The sequence below is a fragment of the Pseudorca crassidens genome, chromosome 1 (genome assembly GCF_039906515.1).
Source record: "Pseudorca crassidens isolate mPseCra1 chromosome 1, mPseCra1.hap1, whole genome shotgun sequence".
NCBI lineage: Eukaryota > Metazoa > Chordata > Mammalia > Artiodactyla > Delphinidae > Pseudorca > Pseudorca crassidens.
This window is the reverse complement of record NC_090296.1, coordinates 67,047,821-67,061,483: the sequence shown is the minus strand read 5'-3', so window position 1 is coordinate 67,061,483 and position 13,663 is coordinate 67,047,821. Positions and strand designations below refer to the sequence as shown.

At 37.4% G+C, this 13,663-nt stretch overlaps 1 protein-coding gene across 6 annotated transcripts in view; it reads left to right on the top strand.

Annotated features, from left to right (window-relative positions):
- NUBPL (NUBP iron-sulfur cluster assembly factor, mitochondrial) overlaps positions 1–13,663 on the top strand; it is a 333,446-nt gene that overhangs the window by 292,881 nt on the left and 26,902 nt on the right. For all 6 annotated transcript variants that reach the window (XM_067738373.1, XM_067738386.1, XM_067738380.1 and 3 more), the window contains one exon: positions 5,904–5,989. In XM_067738373.1, the coding sequence (XP_067594474.1) occupies positions 5,904–5,989 (86 nt within the window). The remainder of the gene's footprint in view (positions 1–5,903; positions 5,990–13,663) is intronic.

Here is a 13,663-nt window from a genome sequence, read left to right as displayed (position 1 = left end):
AGATTCCTTGGACAAACTTGAATTCTTAATTAAGTTCCAAAGTGCAAGTGCTCTCTCTCACCAATGATTTTGAAATACTGTGCTTTCCACTAATTATTGTGTTTTATAATTCTTTTTGGCAGCAATTGACATAATTTCCTGTAACAAAATTCATTTCTAAAGTGAGCAAAATGATTGATCTTTAAATTAATAAAGCATATCCCCTTTGTGACTGTAGTCAATTCTCTCTCTCCTCTGCAGGAATGGAGCATAGAGTCCAAAACAGTGACTCATGAAAGAATTGCTTATATTCCCTGTTGAAACACAGTCTGGGTACATTTGATGTGACTTTACCTTTTAAATTATGTTTTACTTAATCTGATACTAATATTAGTGGGCATTCCTTGATATTAAAGCAAATAATGTTTATAATTCAGGAGGTTTGGGAGTTGTAGAGGAGAATGACAGGGGAGAGCTAAAAAATACCAATTTCCTTTATAGTCAGTAAACAATTGTGTTTATGTTAAGCTAGCAGAAAATGATTATTTTCTTTTGCTGCAAGTATCTTTAAATAAATCAAGGAGCATCAGTAGCAGTAAATATTAGAGCACTGTGAACATTAAGAATAGCAGTTGATTTCTTCTTTTAAGTCTTAGTTGACTTTACACTGACATGCGCAAGGGCTGTATAGAATTACTCATCCAGGTATAATTATGGGCAGTTTCTGTTGTACATTTTTATTAGGTTCCAGCACTGAAGTTCTCAATCAAGCCTGGGAATTAGATACAATTTATGCCATGGAGACTTAGAATGGCATAATTGAGTAATTCCACACTGGTATAATTATGATCAGCCTAACATCTGGAATAATCAGTTTTAAATGCTTAACTACTGTGGACTCTGACCCAAATCCAGATATGCAGTTTTTTCCTCTCAATACTCAAGAGAATTGGCAATTAAGACAATACTCAAAATAATTATTTTTTAGGATGTTTACATGTTTACCAGAATCCGATAGACACCTAACCTCTTACAGTAAATCTCAGCTGAGATTTAAAAAGCCCTTACACAGATTACAACTTGGAAAATAACATTTAAACAATATTATTTAATTATTTGGACTTAGACATTTACCCTAGACAATGGATAGAAAATTCTCCATGGGATTCTTGAGATGGGTGTTTTATGATACTGTGTTTTTACCCCCAGAAAATAATTCCACTTATTGCAAACTAAACATTCTCTTTGTTGCTATTAGCATTCCTTATGGTCAGTAGAGGGAGCACAAGTTTTCTAACAAACCGTCACAAACTGAAGTGACGTATCAGTAATGGTATAAAAGGGAAAATCTAGGCTAGTTCATATTGGTTCATGTTCCAGGGTCCCTGAGAAAAATTAAAATTTATTAAGTAGAAGGCAAGAACTATAGAGATAAACTGTAGTATCAGATATGGAGACCATGTTTTAAGTTGAGATATATTAACAAGAAAAAAAATTGACATAATTCCTTTAATGTTTAAAAATATGTGTTGTGATGCACAGATTGGCTAATGATTAATTTTACTGGAGGTTTTGTTTGTCTTTTGTTTGCTTTATTTCTTTATAAATTCCAGAGGTCACTTTAGGGGTGTCTGAAATGGTTACTTGTATGATGTACTAAAATTTGGTATAGCAAAAGAGGTGTGATTTATGCATGAGCCAGTTATGTTTTTGTATTTTTTAACAAGGGCTAGAAATTTTTTTCTCAGAAGAGCATTCTAAAGACTGACTGTGTTGTGATTAAGGACTTAGTCATTAGCTAAGGACATATATTTCAGAAAAAAAAAAACTTACAAAAGTCTTTTATAATGTGGCTGGTAGTTCCAATGGAATGTTTACATGTTTTGTGAGCATTTGATGGGACATGGAAGATGATTGTTGTCCTTGTCAAAAAGTTACTATGATATATGAGTGGTGCTATTTAGATCACAAAGAAACTCAGGTGGCATAGATGCGTATTTGTGATACTGTGTTAGGGTTAAGTACAGAGGAAACCAAGTCACTTTAATCCCTCTCTCTGGGGTCTTATAGCTATAAAAATAATGTCACCAAGCATTTCAGTAACAGTTTTACATTCTTCTTTAAAAATGAGACAGCTCTTTAAAATTAAATAGGACCAATGGAAATAGGGTCATTTTATAGAGGAGTTAATTGAGATGTATTGAGATTTAGTGAGCTATTCAAGATTGTATAGTACATTAGGATAGTCAACAAAACCAGAATCCAGAGCTTTTGACTCCTGGTTCAAGAACTTACAAACTAAGAGTTCATACAGTTGTAGTCTAGAATGATTTGAAAATATAGGAAAATTATTTAAACCCTGATCCTTTGTTAAGTGCCTGTTTTGTGCACAGCATTGTGTTATTACTTTTGTTTGATAAAAAATTGAGAAAAATCATAACCATCCATGAAACTATATTGTGCAGTGGTAATACAAATAGTGGACAAAGGGTGTTTCAAACAAAAAATGTTTATATTATATGAAAGCTAAAGGTACTTTTTAGGGCTAATGCAATAGAAAACTCCCTGCATACTAGTATATAGTTATGAGAGAATTTGGAGGAAATAGCCAAGGAGGTTTTGCTTCCATGTGAAGAGAATGGCTCTGAGACTGAGGGGCCATAATTTTTGGAGGAGGTAGTCTTTCACACTTGCTTAAATAGGATTACTGAGGCAGTCAGGTTGAACAGGGGTGGTTTTGGAAACTATAGTTGAGGGAATGCTAAGTCATATAATCAGAGAGCTAGCTTGAAGACTGTCTGTCCTTGCATTAATTTTACAGCTAAGGAAACTGAGACCTGAGTGATTCTGAGTTATTTGCCCAATGTTAGTCACACAGGTGGATGGGGGCAGAACTGGAATTAGTTCCCCTCCAAATGCCTGGATATGATAACAGAATCTAGAAGGAGGCAATTTATGGAGATACATTGGTTGTAAAGAGTAGAGTTGAGTACACTTCTGCAGAGAGGTTATTTCCATCAATCTTTAAAAGAGGGAAAAGAGAAATGTTAATTCATTTTTGGTTTTTTTGGAAGAATAAATCAGAATAGAAGAATGTAGTGATCCATGGAACAAATTGAAAAGTAGGATGAGCTGCCTGATGGCAAATATGAAAATGACCTTGCTAGCAACTTCTAAGACATTTGTATTAATAACAATATTAAAGATAACAAAAATGGTGTTACCAACACAGCTACCATTTATTGAATGTTTACCCTGTGGCATCATGTCAAGTATCTTATGTACCTTAGTTCATTAAATTATTGCACCCTGTGACCTGAGTATTACTATGCCATTTTGTAGATGAAGAAACTGAATCTCAAAGAGATTAAGTTATTACCCTGGTCACACCAGTAGTCAGCTATGGAATAAAAATTTGAATACTGATTCTGTTTGAATTCCAAAGCTAGTGTTTCTGAAACTTGACTAATGAAAAGACCCTCTTTCTAAAGGAAAATAATCTGCCCCATGCCCCAAATAGACTTATTTTTATTATTAGACTACTTTAAGCATAAACACAGATTCCCTAAACTTATAGCTCTTATATAATTTTTTAAAACTAAAAAAATAACATATTAAATTCAAGCAAACTTACAAGATCAATAAAATTCAAATTAATGATAATATGAAAGATGAAGTTTTTGCTGAAATGAAAATACCAATTGCAAGATGAATTTGTAGCTAAATACTATTGCACAACTGTTGGTGGGAATGTAAATTGATACAGCCACTATGGAGAACAGTATGGAGGTTCATTAAAAAACTAAAAATAGAACTACCATATGACCCAGCAATCCCACTACTGGCATATACCCTGAGAAAACCATAATTCAAAAAGAGTCATGTACCACGATGTTCATTGCAGCACTGTTTACAATAGCCAGGACATGGAAACAACCTAAGTGTCCATTGACAGATGAATGGGTAAAGAAGATGTGGCACATATACAATGGAATATTACTCAGCCATAAAAAGAAACGAAATTGAGTTATTTGTAGTGAGGTGGATGGTCCTAGAGTCTGTCATACAGAGTGAAGTAAGTCAGAAAGAGAAAAACAAATACCGTATGCTAATATGTATATATGGAATCTAAAAAAAATAAAATAATGGTCACGAAGAACCTAGGGGCAGGACGGGAATAAAAATGCAGACCTACTAGAGAATGGACTTGAGGACACGGGGAGGGGGAAGGGTAAGCTGGGACAAAGAGAATGGCATGGACATATATACACTACCAAATGTAAAACTGATTTTACAGTTTTGGGAAGCAGCTGCACAGCACAGGGAGATCAGCTCGGTGCTTCGTGACCACCTAGAGGGGTGGGTTAGGGAGGGTGGGAGGGAGGGAGACGCAAGAGGGAAGAGATACGGGGATATATGTATATGTATAACTGATTCACTTTGTTATGAAGCAGAAACTAACACACCATTGTAAAGCAATTATACTCCAATAAAGATGTTAAAAAAGATGTTAAAGACGTTATTGCACAGTTCTGAGTTTGGCGTGCCTATATTGCTACATGCTTTGTGAGAACTTGGTTCCACTTCCACTTTCCTCTATTCTTAACTTTTTCAAATTATCCCTTCTGACAGTACTCTTTTTTTTTTTTTTCTTTTTCTTTTTTTCTTTTTTCTGCGGTATGCGGGCCTCTCACTGTTGTGGCCTCTCCCGTTGCGGAGCACAGGCTCCGGATGCGCAGGCTCAGCGGCCACGGCTCACGGGCCCAGCCGCTCAGCGGCATGTGGGATCTTCCCGGACCGGGGCACGAACCCGCGTCCCCTGCTTCGGCAGGCGGACTTTCAACCACTGCGCCACCAGGGAAGCCCTGACAGTACTCTTTAATAGTATCATTTGCTCTTCACTTGGTGTCATCAGTTATTTATTGTTAATTATACCTCTGTTCTCCTTAGCTGGGACAAAGAACTGCCAATTTGATGGTTTGGATGCTGAAATGTCATGGCAGTGTATATTTAGTTATAAGATGATGGTCATCCAGGTGATCTGGGATATGTTCATTTTTTTCAGTTTATCATCTAGAAGAAACCACAAAACTTAAGAAATTCATAGTGTCTACAAATCATAACCAGGTCTCTGGTGTTTCCACTTCCAGAAAAAATTGCACTGCCCTTTCCCTCAAAACTCTCAAAACCATCTTGTTTCTGTGAGATAATAGTGGAGACCCAGGAAAGCCTCCATCTTCATCTACTCTCAGTGCTGCCTTAGTTCAGGCTACCACTGTTTTGCATCTGAACTTCTGCCACAGCTCCTGGTTTTACCCCACCAGACTATTCTCCACAGTGTATTCTACACTAGTGAGTTTTCTGTAATACAAACTTTTAGAACTCAGCTTAGCTACCACTTCTTTCTGGAAACTTTGCCCCATTTCTTCTTATCACCTGCTTCCTGACCCTATCCATTATCACCTTTGCTATCCTCTCCCCTAAATTGAATTAGTTACCTTTCCTTTATTCTTGTTTTATAACTCCATAACATTCTAGGCCTACCTTATTAAAATGCTTAGCACATTGTGTTGAATCCTTAATTTTGGGTCTCCCCAAGTAGGGTGTTAAGTTCTTGAAAGTGAAGCCTACGTTGTACATCTTTTACGTAGCACATTGTCTGAAAAGGAGGAAGGTTCTGATGATACAGCTGTGACCTTGAATCACAGGTCAGTTGTACTTTTAGGAGGAGTCAAAAATATGCAAGAGCAAAGTAGACATTTCCTTGTCTTTCCCATTCATGTATGTGAAATTTATACAAATTACCTAAATAGTTAAATAGTAGACTCTTTGAGTGTATAATCAACATAATTTTGGAAGTAATCTTTCCATAAGGAATTATATGATCGCATCATTTTGCTCTCTTTTTGTGTTCTTTTGGTTAGGAGCTGTGATTATCTCCACGCCCCAGGACATTGCATTGATGGACGCACATAAGGGAGCTGAGATGTTTCGAAAAGTCCACGTGCCTGTAAGCATTTACACCTTCATTGTTGCAAAAATCTGAAACACTTCTAACTGAAAAAGCAAATCATGGAGAAATACAATCCAAATGTTAATTTAGTTCTGTGCAGAAATCTGTATGAACACCCTACTTCATTTTGATGGTCACTCTAAAAACACATATATAGGCACAAACATATATGCATGTTATATTAATCAAGGAGAATTCTAGAACATCCTTCAGGCATGAATTTTCTGAACAAGTACTACCTTTCTCAACTATTTGTAGCTATCACTGAAAAAATAATAATAAGAGAATTTTAAGAAATTATTTAGGTAGATACACTTGAACAGATCACTGATGGGAAACAGGTGAAAAAGATAACCTTTTTCCTTCTGTCTTCTACAGTTTAACTCATTTGTAACTCACCATTTTCTTGAAAGTATCTAAGAATTTTGTATACAAAATTGGCAAAAAAATAAAAAATACAAAAATAAGAGAAAGGACAATTAAAATCAGGTGGAGTCAGAAGTGAAGTCTGTAAATAACTTGCATGCCATTAGGGGACTTAAATACATGCTAGAAGTATGCCATGAATTTTGCAGCAGCCACAGGGAAAGAAACATAGGACCATTATACAACTGTCCATTTCCATGAGGTTAAAAGAGAGCTTGAAGCACTATTTACAATAGCCAAGACATGGAAGCAACCTAAATGTCCATCGACAGATGAATGGATAAAGAAGATGTGGTGCATATATACAATGGAATATTACTCAGCCATCAAAAAGAATGAAATAATGCCATTTGTGCCTATATGGATGGACCTAGAGATTATCGTACTAAGCGAAGTAACTCAGAAAGGGAAAGGTAAATACCATATGATATCACTTGTATGTGGAATCTAAAGTACAGTACACATCAACATACCTACGAAACAAAAACAGACTCAAAGACATAGAGAACAGACTCGTGGTTGCCAAGGGGGTTGGGGGGTAGGGGAGGGAAGGAACAGGTGTTTGGGATTAGCAGATGCAAACTGTTATATACAGGATGGATAAACAACAAGGTCATACTGTATAGGACAGGGAACTATATTCAATGTCCTGTGATAAACCATAATGGAAAAGAATATGAAAAAGAATATATATATATGTATGTATGTATAACTGAGTCACTTTGCTATATAGAAGAAATTAACACAACATTGTAAATCAACTATACTTAAGTAAAACTAAAAAAAAAGCTTGCTGCTCAAGAGAAGCAGAGGTGAGAGAAGAGAGGTATAACTCTCCAGGTCCTTAGAAATAAAAGAAACCCTGTATGTAATGAACACATTTTTGTCACCTTTGTAACCATAAATAGAGGGTTCTTCCTCCTAGTGTGCCTCATCAAAATCAAGTGGACTTGTGCCAGAGAGTGGTTTAGAACAAGCATTTCAGTAAGGTGCCAACGTGATGCTTCCATCTCTATGGCTCCTAGTGGCCTTGCTTAATTCAGGGTTAGATTTTTGAGCTTATAGAGCAGAGCTTTTTGGTTTTATTTTCCATGATGGTTTATTACAGGATATTGAATATAGTTCCCTGTGCTATACAGTAGGACCTTGTTGTTTATCCACTCTATATATAATAGTTTGCATCTGTTCACCCCAAACTCCCAGTCCAAACCACACCCCCACAATCACAGGTGTGTTCTCTATGTCTGTGAGTCTGTTTCTGTTTCATAGATAAGATCATTTGTGCCACACTTCAGATTCCACATTTAAGTGATATTATATGGCATTTATCTTTCTCTTTCTGACTTATTCTACTTAGTATGATAATCTCTAGGTCCATCCATGTAGGCGCAAATGACATTATTTCATTCTTTTTGATGGCTGAGTAATATTCAGTTGTATATATATATACCACATCATCTTTATCCATTCATCTGTCAGTGGACATTTAGGTTGTTTCCATGTCTTGGCTCTTGTAAATAGTGCTGCTATGAACATTGAGGTGTGTGTATTTTTTGAATTACAGTTTTGTCCGGATATATGGCCAGGAGTAGGATTGCTGGATCATATGGCAATTCTATTTTTAGTTTTTGAGGAGCCTTCATACTGTTCTCCATAGTGGCTGCACCAACTTACATTCCCACCAACAGTATAGGAGAGTTCCTTTTTCTCCACACCCTATCCAGCATTTGTTATTTGAAGACTGTTTAATGATGGGCATTCTGTGATGGTATCTCTTTGTTAGTTTTGATTTGCATTTCTCTAATAATTAACCATGTTGAGCATCTTTTCATGTGCCTATTGGTCGTCCATATGTCTTCTTTGGAGAAATGTCTATTTAGGTCTTCTGCCCATTTCCTGATTGAGTTGTTTGTTTTTTTTTTGTTAGTTGTATGAGCTGTTTGTATATTTTGGAAATAAGCCCTTGTCAGTTGTATCATGTGCAAATATTTTCTCCCAGTCCATAGGTTGTCTTTTCATTTTGTTTATGGTTTCCTTTGCTGTGCAAAAGCTTGTAAGTTTGATTAGGTTCCATTTGTTTATTTTTCCTTTTATTTCTTTTGCCTTAGGAGACTGACCTAAGAAAACATTGCTACAGTTTATGTCAGAGAATGTTTTACCTATGTTCTCTTCTAGGAGTTTTATGGTGTGATGTCTTATATTTGTCTTTAAGCCATTTTGAGTTCATTTTTATATATGGTGTGAGGGTGTGTTTTAACTTCGTTGATTTACATGTAGTTGTACAGCTTTCCCGACACCATTTGCTGACTAGATTGTCACTGTACATTCTTGCTTCCTTTGTGGAAGATTCATTGACTCTAGCTGTGTGGTTTTATTTCTGGGCTCTCTATTCTGTTCCATTGATCCGTATGTCTGTTTTTGTGCCTAGAGCAGAGCTTTTTAGACTGTAGCCAGGTATTAGCTTCAGAGGGTCTCATGATTCTCTCTCCTTCCCCATCCCCACCAAATTGTACACTTTGTATTTGTTTTGGTATGGAGAGAATTCTTCAATGAGAGCATGATGCAGTATAAGAACCAATGATGTATTAGAATGAATAGACTCTCAGGGAAGCTTTTGTAAATGTTTTTTATCTCAGGGGAGCTTCTGAAAAGTATAAAATTGTAGAGTAGTGGAGTTGAGATGATCCTCTTCAACAAGTACCTGTTCTCCCTTGCCAGTTAGTGCAGACCTGTACACAGTTAGTAAGCCATGGAGCTCTGGTTGGATCAACATGCCCTTATGAAAATTGAGGACCCTGGAAAAGATGATGCCTGTGTGCTTACCTCCTAGTTGATTTGAGGGTATTCTCACTAGCAGAGTCGGAAAATGTTTGAGGGCCTGGTTTTGTATGAGGATAAATGAGTGATAAAACCCCCCATGGTGTTCTGTGTTTGAAGTTTAGCTTGGAAAAATTTTAAAGCAATGGTAACCAAATGCCCATTTCAGATAGAAAACTGTCTCAATGAAGCACTTAGTTTAACAGTATTATTTCCTGTTATGCCCTCCAAGATAAACGAGATGCAAGTAATGCCTACTCAGATAACTAAATAAGATTACTCATATGAGATTTTAAACTATAAATAAGCAAAAAGTTAGAGCTATCCACCAAAAATTATGAGAACAAATAATTCATAATCCTTCTTACTGCCACTTCAAGGTCAGGATAATAGCCATTCTATCAGCATTTAAGTGAATGCTTAGCTTCTCATTCCTGTAAGATGAGGGTGGAGGCATGTGTCCAGCTCACTCTAAAGCATCATGAAATCCTTGAGAGAAAAGTTTTTAAAAGAGAAGAAGCCAGACTTTTGTTAGGTGGGTGCCACTGAAGGATAAAAGTTGAGGCTGTCAGCCAGGAAGTATTCCAGGTGAAGGATCTTGGGCTGCACAAGGCTCATAGGACCAGTGGAGGATTAGTTTTGGAGTAAAGGAGCTGTTTGTGATCTGAAAGTGGATGTCGGAGTGTAAGTTTGCAGAGTCGGAGCAGTCCTGGGTCACGACAAGGTACAGGATATGATTGCTCATGGATGTGTGGGGCTGAAGAGGAGTGGAAATGAAAGTCATTGGAAAGCATACTCCCTCTATTATTTTTTGACTCTTACTGTACCTTTATTATAGCCCTCGTTTTTCACCCGTTTTAGTTATTTGCCTTCTAAACAGCAAAAATTTGAAAAAAGAGGGAGAATGTCTTAATCATCTCTTAACCTGCAGAGCAAGACAGGTGCTCAGTAATCTTTGCAAGTGAATGAGTGAGAACTTCCCAGCAGAGAGCTCTGTAAGCAGTTGGAGGACAGCCACTGTATAGCTGCATTGTAAAGGGAATCCTGGCTTCCAGTAGGATGTGGATTTGATGACCTCTGAGATCCTTCTGGCACTCGGAGTCTGAAATTAGAAAATGTTCTGTAAATGTAAAGGAGAAATGTTATGCCTTGTGTATACCACTTTATTTCATTTTTTCCCTGGGTTTTAGTCTTGCTCTCTGTTTTTTCCTTTTGAAGTGCATTAGTTACCATGGAAACAGTGATGTCTTTGGAATTCATTGGTATGGTCAGAGTTTATTAATGTCTACAAGAACATTTTGAAGTTAATTTAAATAATTTCTTAAAACTCAAGGCTCAGATAGGGAAAGGAGAAGAAGAGATGACTATTAAATTCTCTGTTCTCTGCTTGAAATGATATCAACTCTGCCAAATCCTTGATTATCTCAGTATTTGTAGATAGACTATTTTTTTTAAAAATAATAACAATTTTTCAATCTTACACATTTTTAATGGTGACTACTTTATGTGCTGTGTCATTCTCATCCATTTTCTTTTAACATCTTTATTGGAGTATATTGCCTTACAATGTTGTGTTAGTTTCTGCTGTATAACAAAGTGATACATATATCCCCATATACCCTCCCTCTTGAGTCTCCCTCCCACCCTCCCTATCCCACCCCTCTAGGTGGTCATGAAGCACCGAGCTGATCTCCCTGTGCTATGCGGCTGCTTCCCACTGGCTATCTGTTTTACATTTGGTAGTGTATATATGTCATTGCCACTCTCACTTCATCCCAGCTTACCCTTCCCCCTCCCCATGTCCTCAAGTCCATTCTCTCCGTCTGCATGTTTATTCCTGTCCTGCCCCTAGGTTCCTCAGAACATTTTTTTTTTTTTTAGATTCCATATATATGTGTTAGCATTTGTTTTTCTCTTTCTGGCTTACTTCATTCTGTATGACAGATTCTAGGTCCATTCACCTCACTACAAATAACTCAATTTTGTTTCTTCTTATGGCTGAGTATTATTCCATTGTATATATGTGCCACATCTTCTTTATCCATTCATCTGTCGATGGACACTTAAGTTGCTTCCATGTCCTGGCTATTGTAAATAGAACTGCAATGAACATTGTAGGACATGACTCTTTTTGAATTGTCGTTTTCTCAGGGTATATGCCCAGCAGGGGATTGCTGGGTCATATGGTAGTTCTATTTTTAGTTTTTTAAGGAACCTCCATACTGGTCTCCATAGTGGCTGTATCAATTTACATTCCCACCAACAGTGCAAGAGGGTTCCCTTTTCTCCACACCCTCTCCAGCATTTATTGTTTGTAGATTTTTTTGATGCTGGCCGTTCTGACCAGTGTGAGGTGATACCTCATTGTAGTTTTGATTTGCATTTCTCTAATGATTAATGATGTTGAGCATCCTTTCATGTGTTTGTTGGCAATCTGTATACCTTCTTTGGAGAAATGTCTGTTTAGGTCTTCTAAATCCATTTTTGCATTGGGTTGTTTGTTTTTCTGATATTGAGCTGCATGAGCTGCTTGTATATTTTGGAAATTAATCCTTTGTCAGTTGCTTTGTTTGCAAATATTTTCTCCCATTCTGAGGGCTGTCTTTTCATCTTGTTTACCTCATCCATTTTTGTTGCCTTCTTTTATAAGGGAAAACTAGGCACCTCAATTTGGAACCCTTCCCCTACCATTTGAACTTTTAGAGTCACAGGGATTTCACTATCCAGCCCTCTCTTCTTAGGTAATCTCCTTTCCAGCTCCTGAAAAGTATATTAAAGTATACTCTCTTATTCTTTCTGTACATAAGGGATCACTTAATTTTAATTCAATAAATAGCTATTAGTTTATTCTACAAATATATATTTACTTATATTGAGTGCCTTCTATAAGCCAAGTACTGTGGTAAGCTCCATTGGTGATTTAAAAAAAGGTGAGGATGAAGCCTTTTTTTTTTCCTTAAGTACATTATCATTTTGTAGACTAACTCTATTATGGTGCAGGGGCCCTAAATTCTGAGGGACATGAGAACACTTTTCTCTATCAAGGAAGGTTTTCATGGAAAAGCCATTCTTTTTTGTTTGTTTGTTTACTTGTTTTTAATGTCCGTGTAATTTTGTACATGCTGGTCCCTTCCCTGAGAAGCCATTGTCAGTTCATATTCATTTTTCAAATCCCTGCTCAGGCATTACATCCTCTAGGAAGCTTTTCCCAAACTACCAGAAAAGATTAATAATTTTTTCTCTGAACCACTTGAACATATATCTAGTTTGGCTCTTATCCCACTACAAGTTTACCTGTCAGTCCCATCAGAAGAATGTGAGCTCTTCTTGGAGGGCAATAAACATGCCTTAAAAATCCTTAAATGTTCACTACCTGGCATGTAGCATGCATATGATGAATACTCCCTATACTGATATTTGACCTGGGATATAATGCCATCCACAATTTGCTGTTCCCACCTCAAGGCCGCTCTGACTGGCATTATCTCTGCCACAGGCAACCTGGTCGTCTTTCACTTCTGGAAGATTTCCATAGTTTCTCTTCTCATGGACTTCAGCATGCTGTTTCCCCATCTGAGAACACTTTACCCTCACTTTTCACCTGTAGCTCCTTTTTATCCTTTGGTGCTTAGATTTTTTTTAAAAATTTATTTATTTTTGGCTGTGCTGGGTCTTCATTTCTGTGCGAGGGCTTTCTCTAGTTGCGGTGAGCGGGGGCACTCTTCATTGTGGTGTGCGGGCCTCTCACTGTCGCCAACTCTCCTGTTGCGGAGCACAGGCTCCAGACGCGCAGGCTCAGTAGTTGTGGCTCACGGGCCCAGTTGCTCCGCGGCATGTGGGATCCTCCCAGACCAGGGCTCAAACCCGTGGCCCCTGCATTGGCAGGCAGATTCTCAACCACTGCGCCACCAGGGAAGCCCCCTTTGGTGCTTAGATTGAACAGCTCTTTCTCTGGGGGACTTACCCTGACCCTGTTGACTAGGTAAGCTCTTTCTAGTGTATGATTTAGTAACACTGTTTCCCCTTTTGTAACTGTTTTCACATTTTGTCAGTACTTTCACATTTATAGTGCCATAAGGTCAGCTCCAGCCACTGACCCCCTTCTGTGTTCAGAACATATAGCTGCACTAAATATATACTGAATGAATGATTGGAGGAGGATTTTCATAGGTATATCACAGGACTGGGGGAGGGACAGAATTCAGTCTGAAAAGAATCAGGAAATCACAAGTGTTCAGGGTTGTTCAATTTGTCTATAGCTGAAGTAATATGTTTGGATATGTCTTTGCTAGGCCTAGGTTTAGTCAAGCTTTAGACACTAGAGTAAGAAATTTGGACATTCTTCTTGAGATTTTTAGAGGCGTCCATAAAGAATGCTGGATAGGAAATAGACAAAATTAGAGTGGAGCTTTAAAAGGATTTAATCTG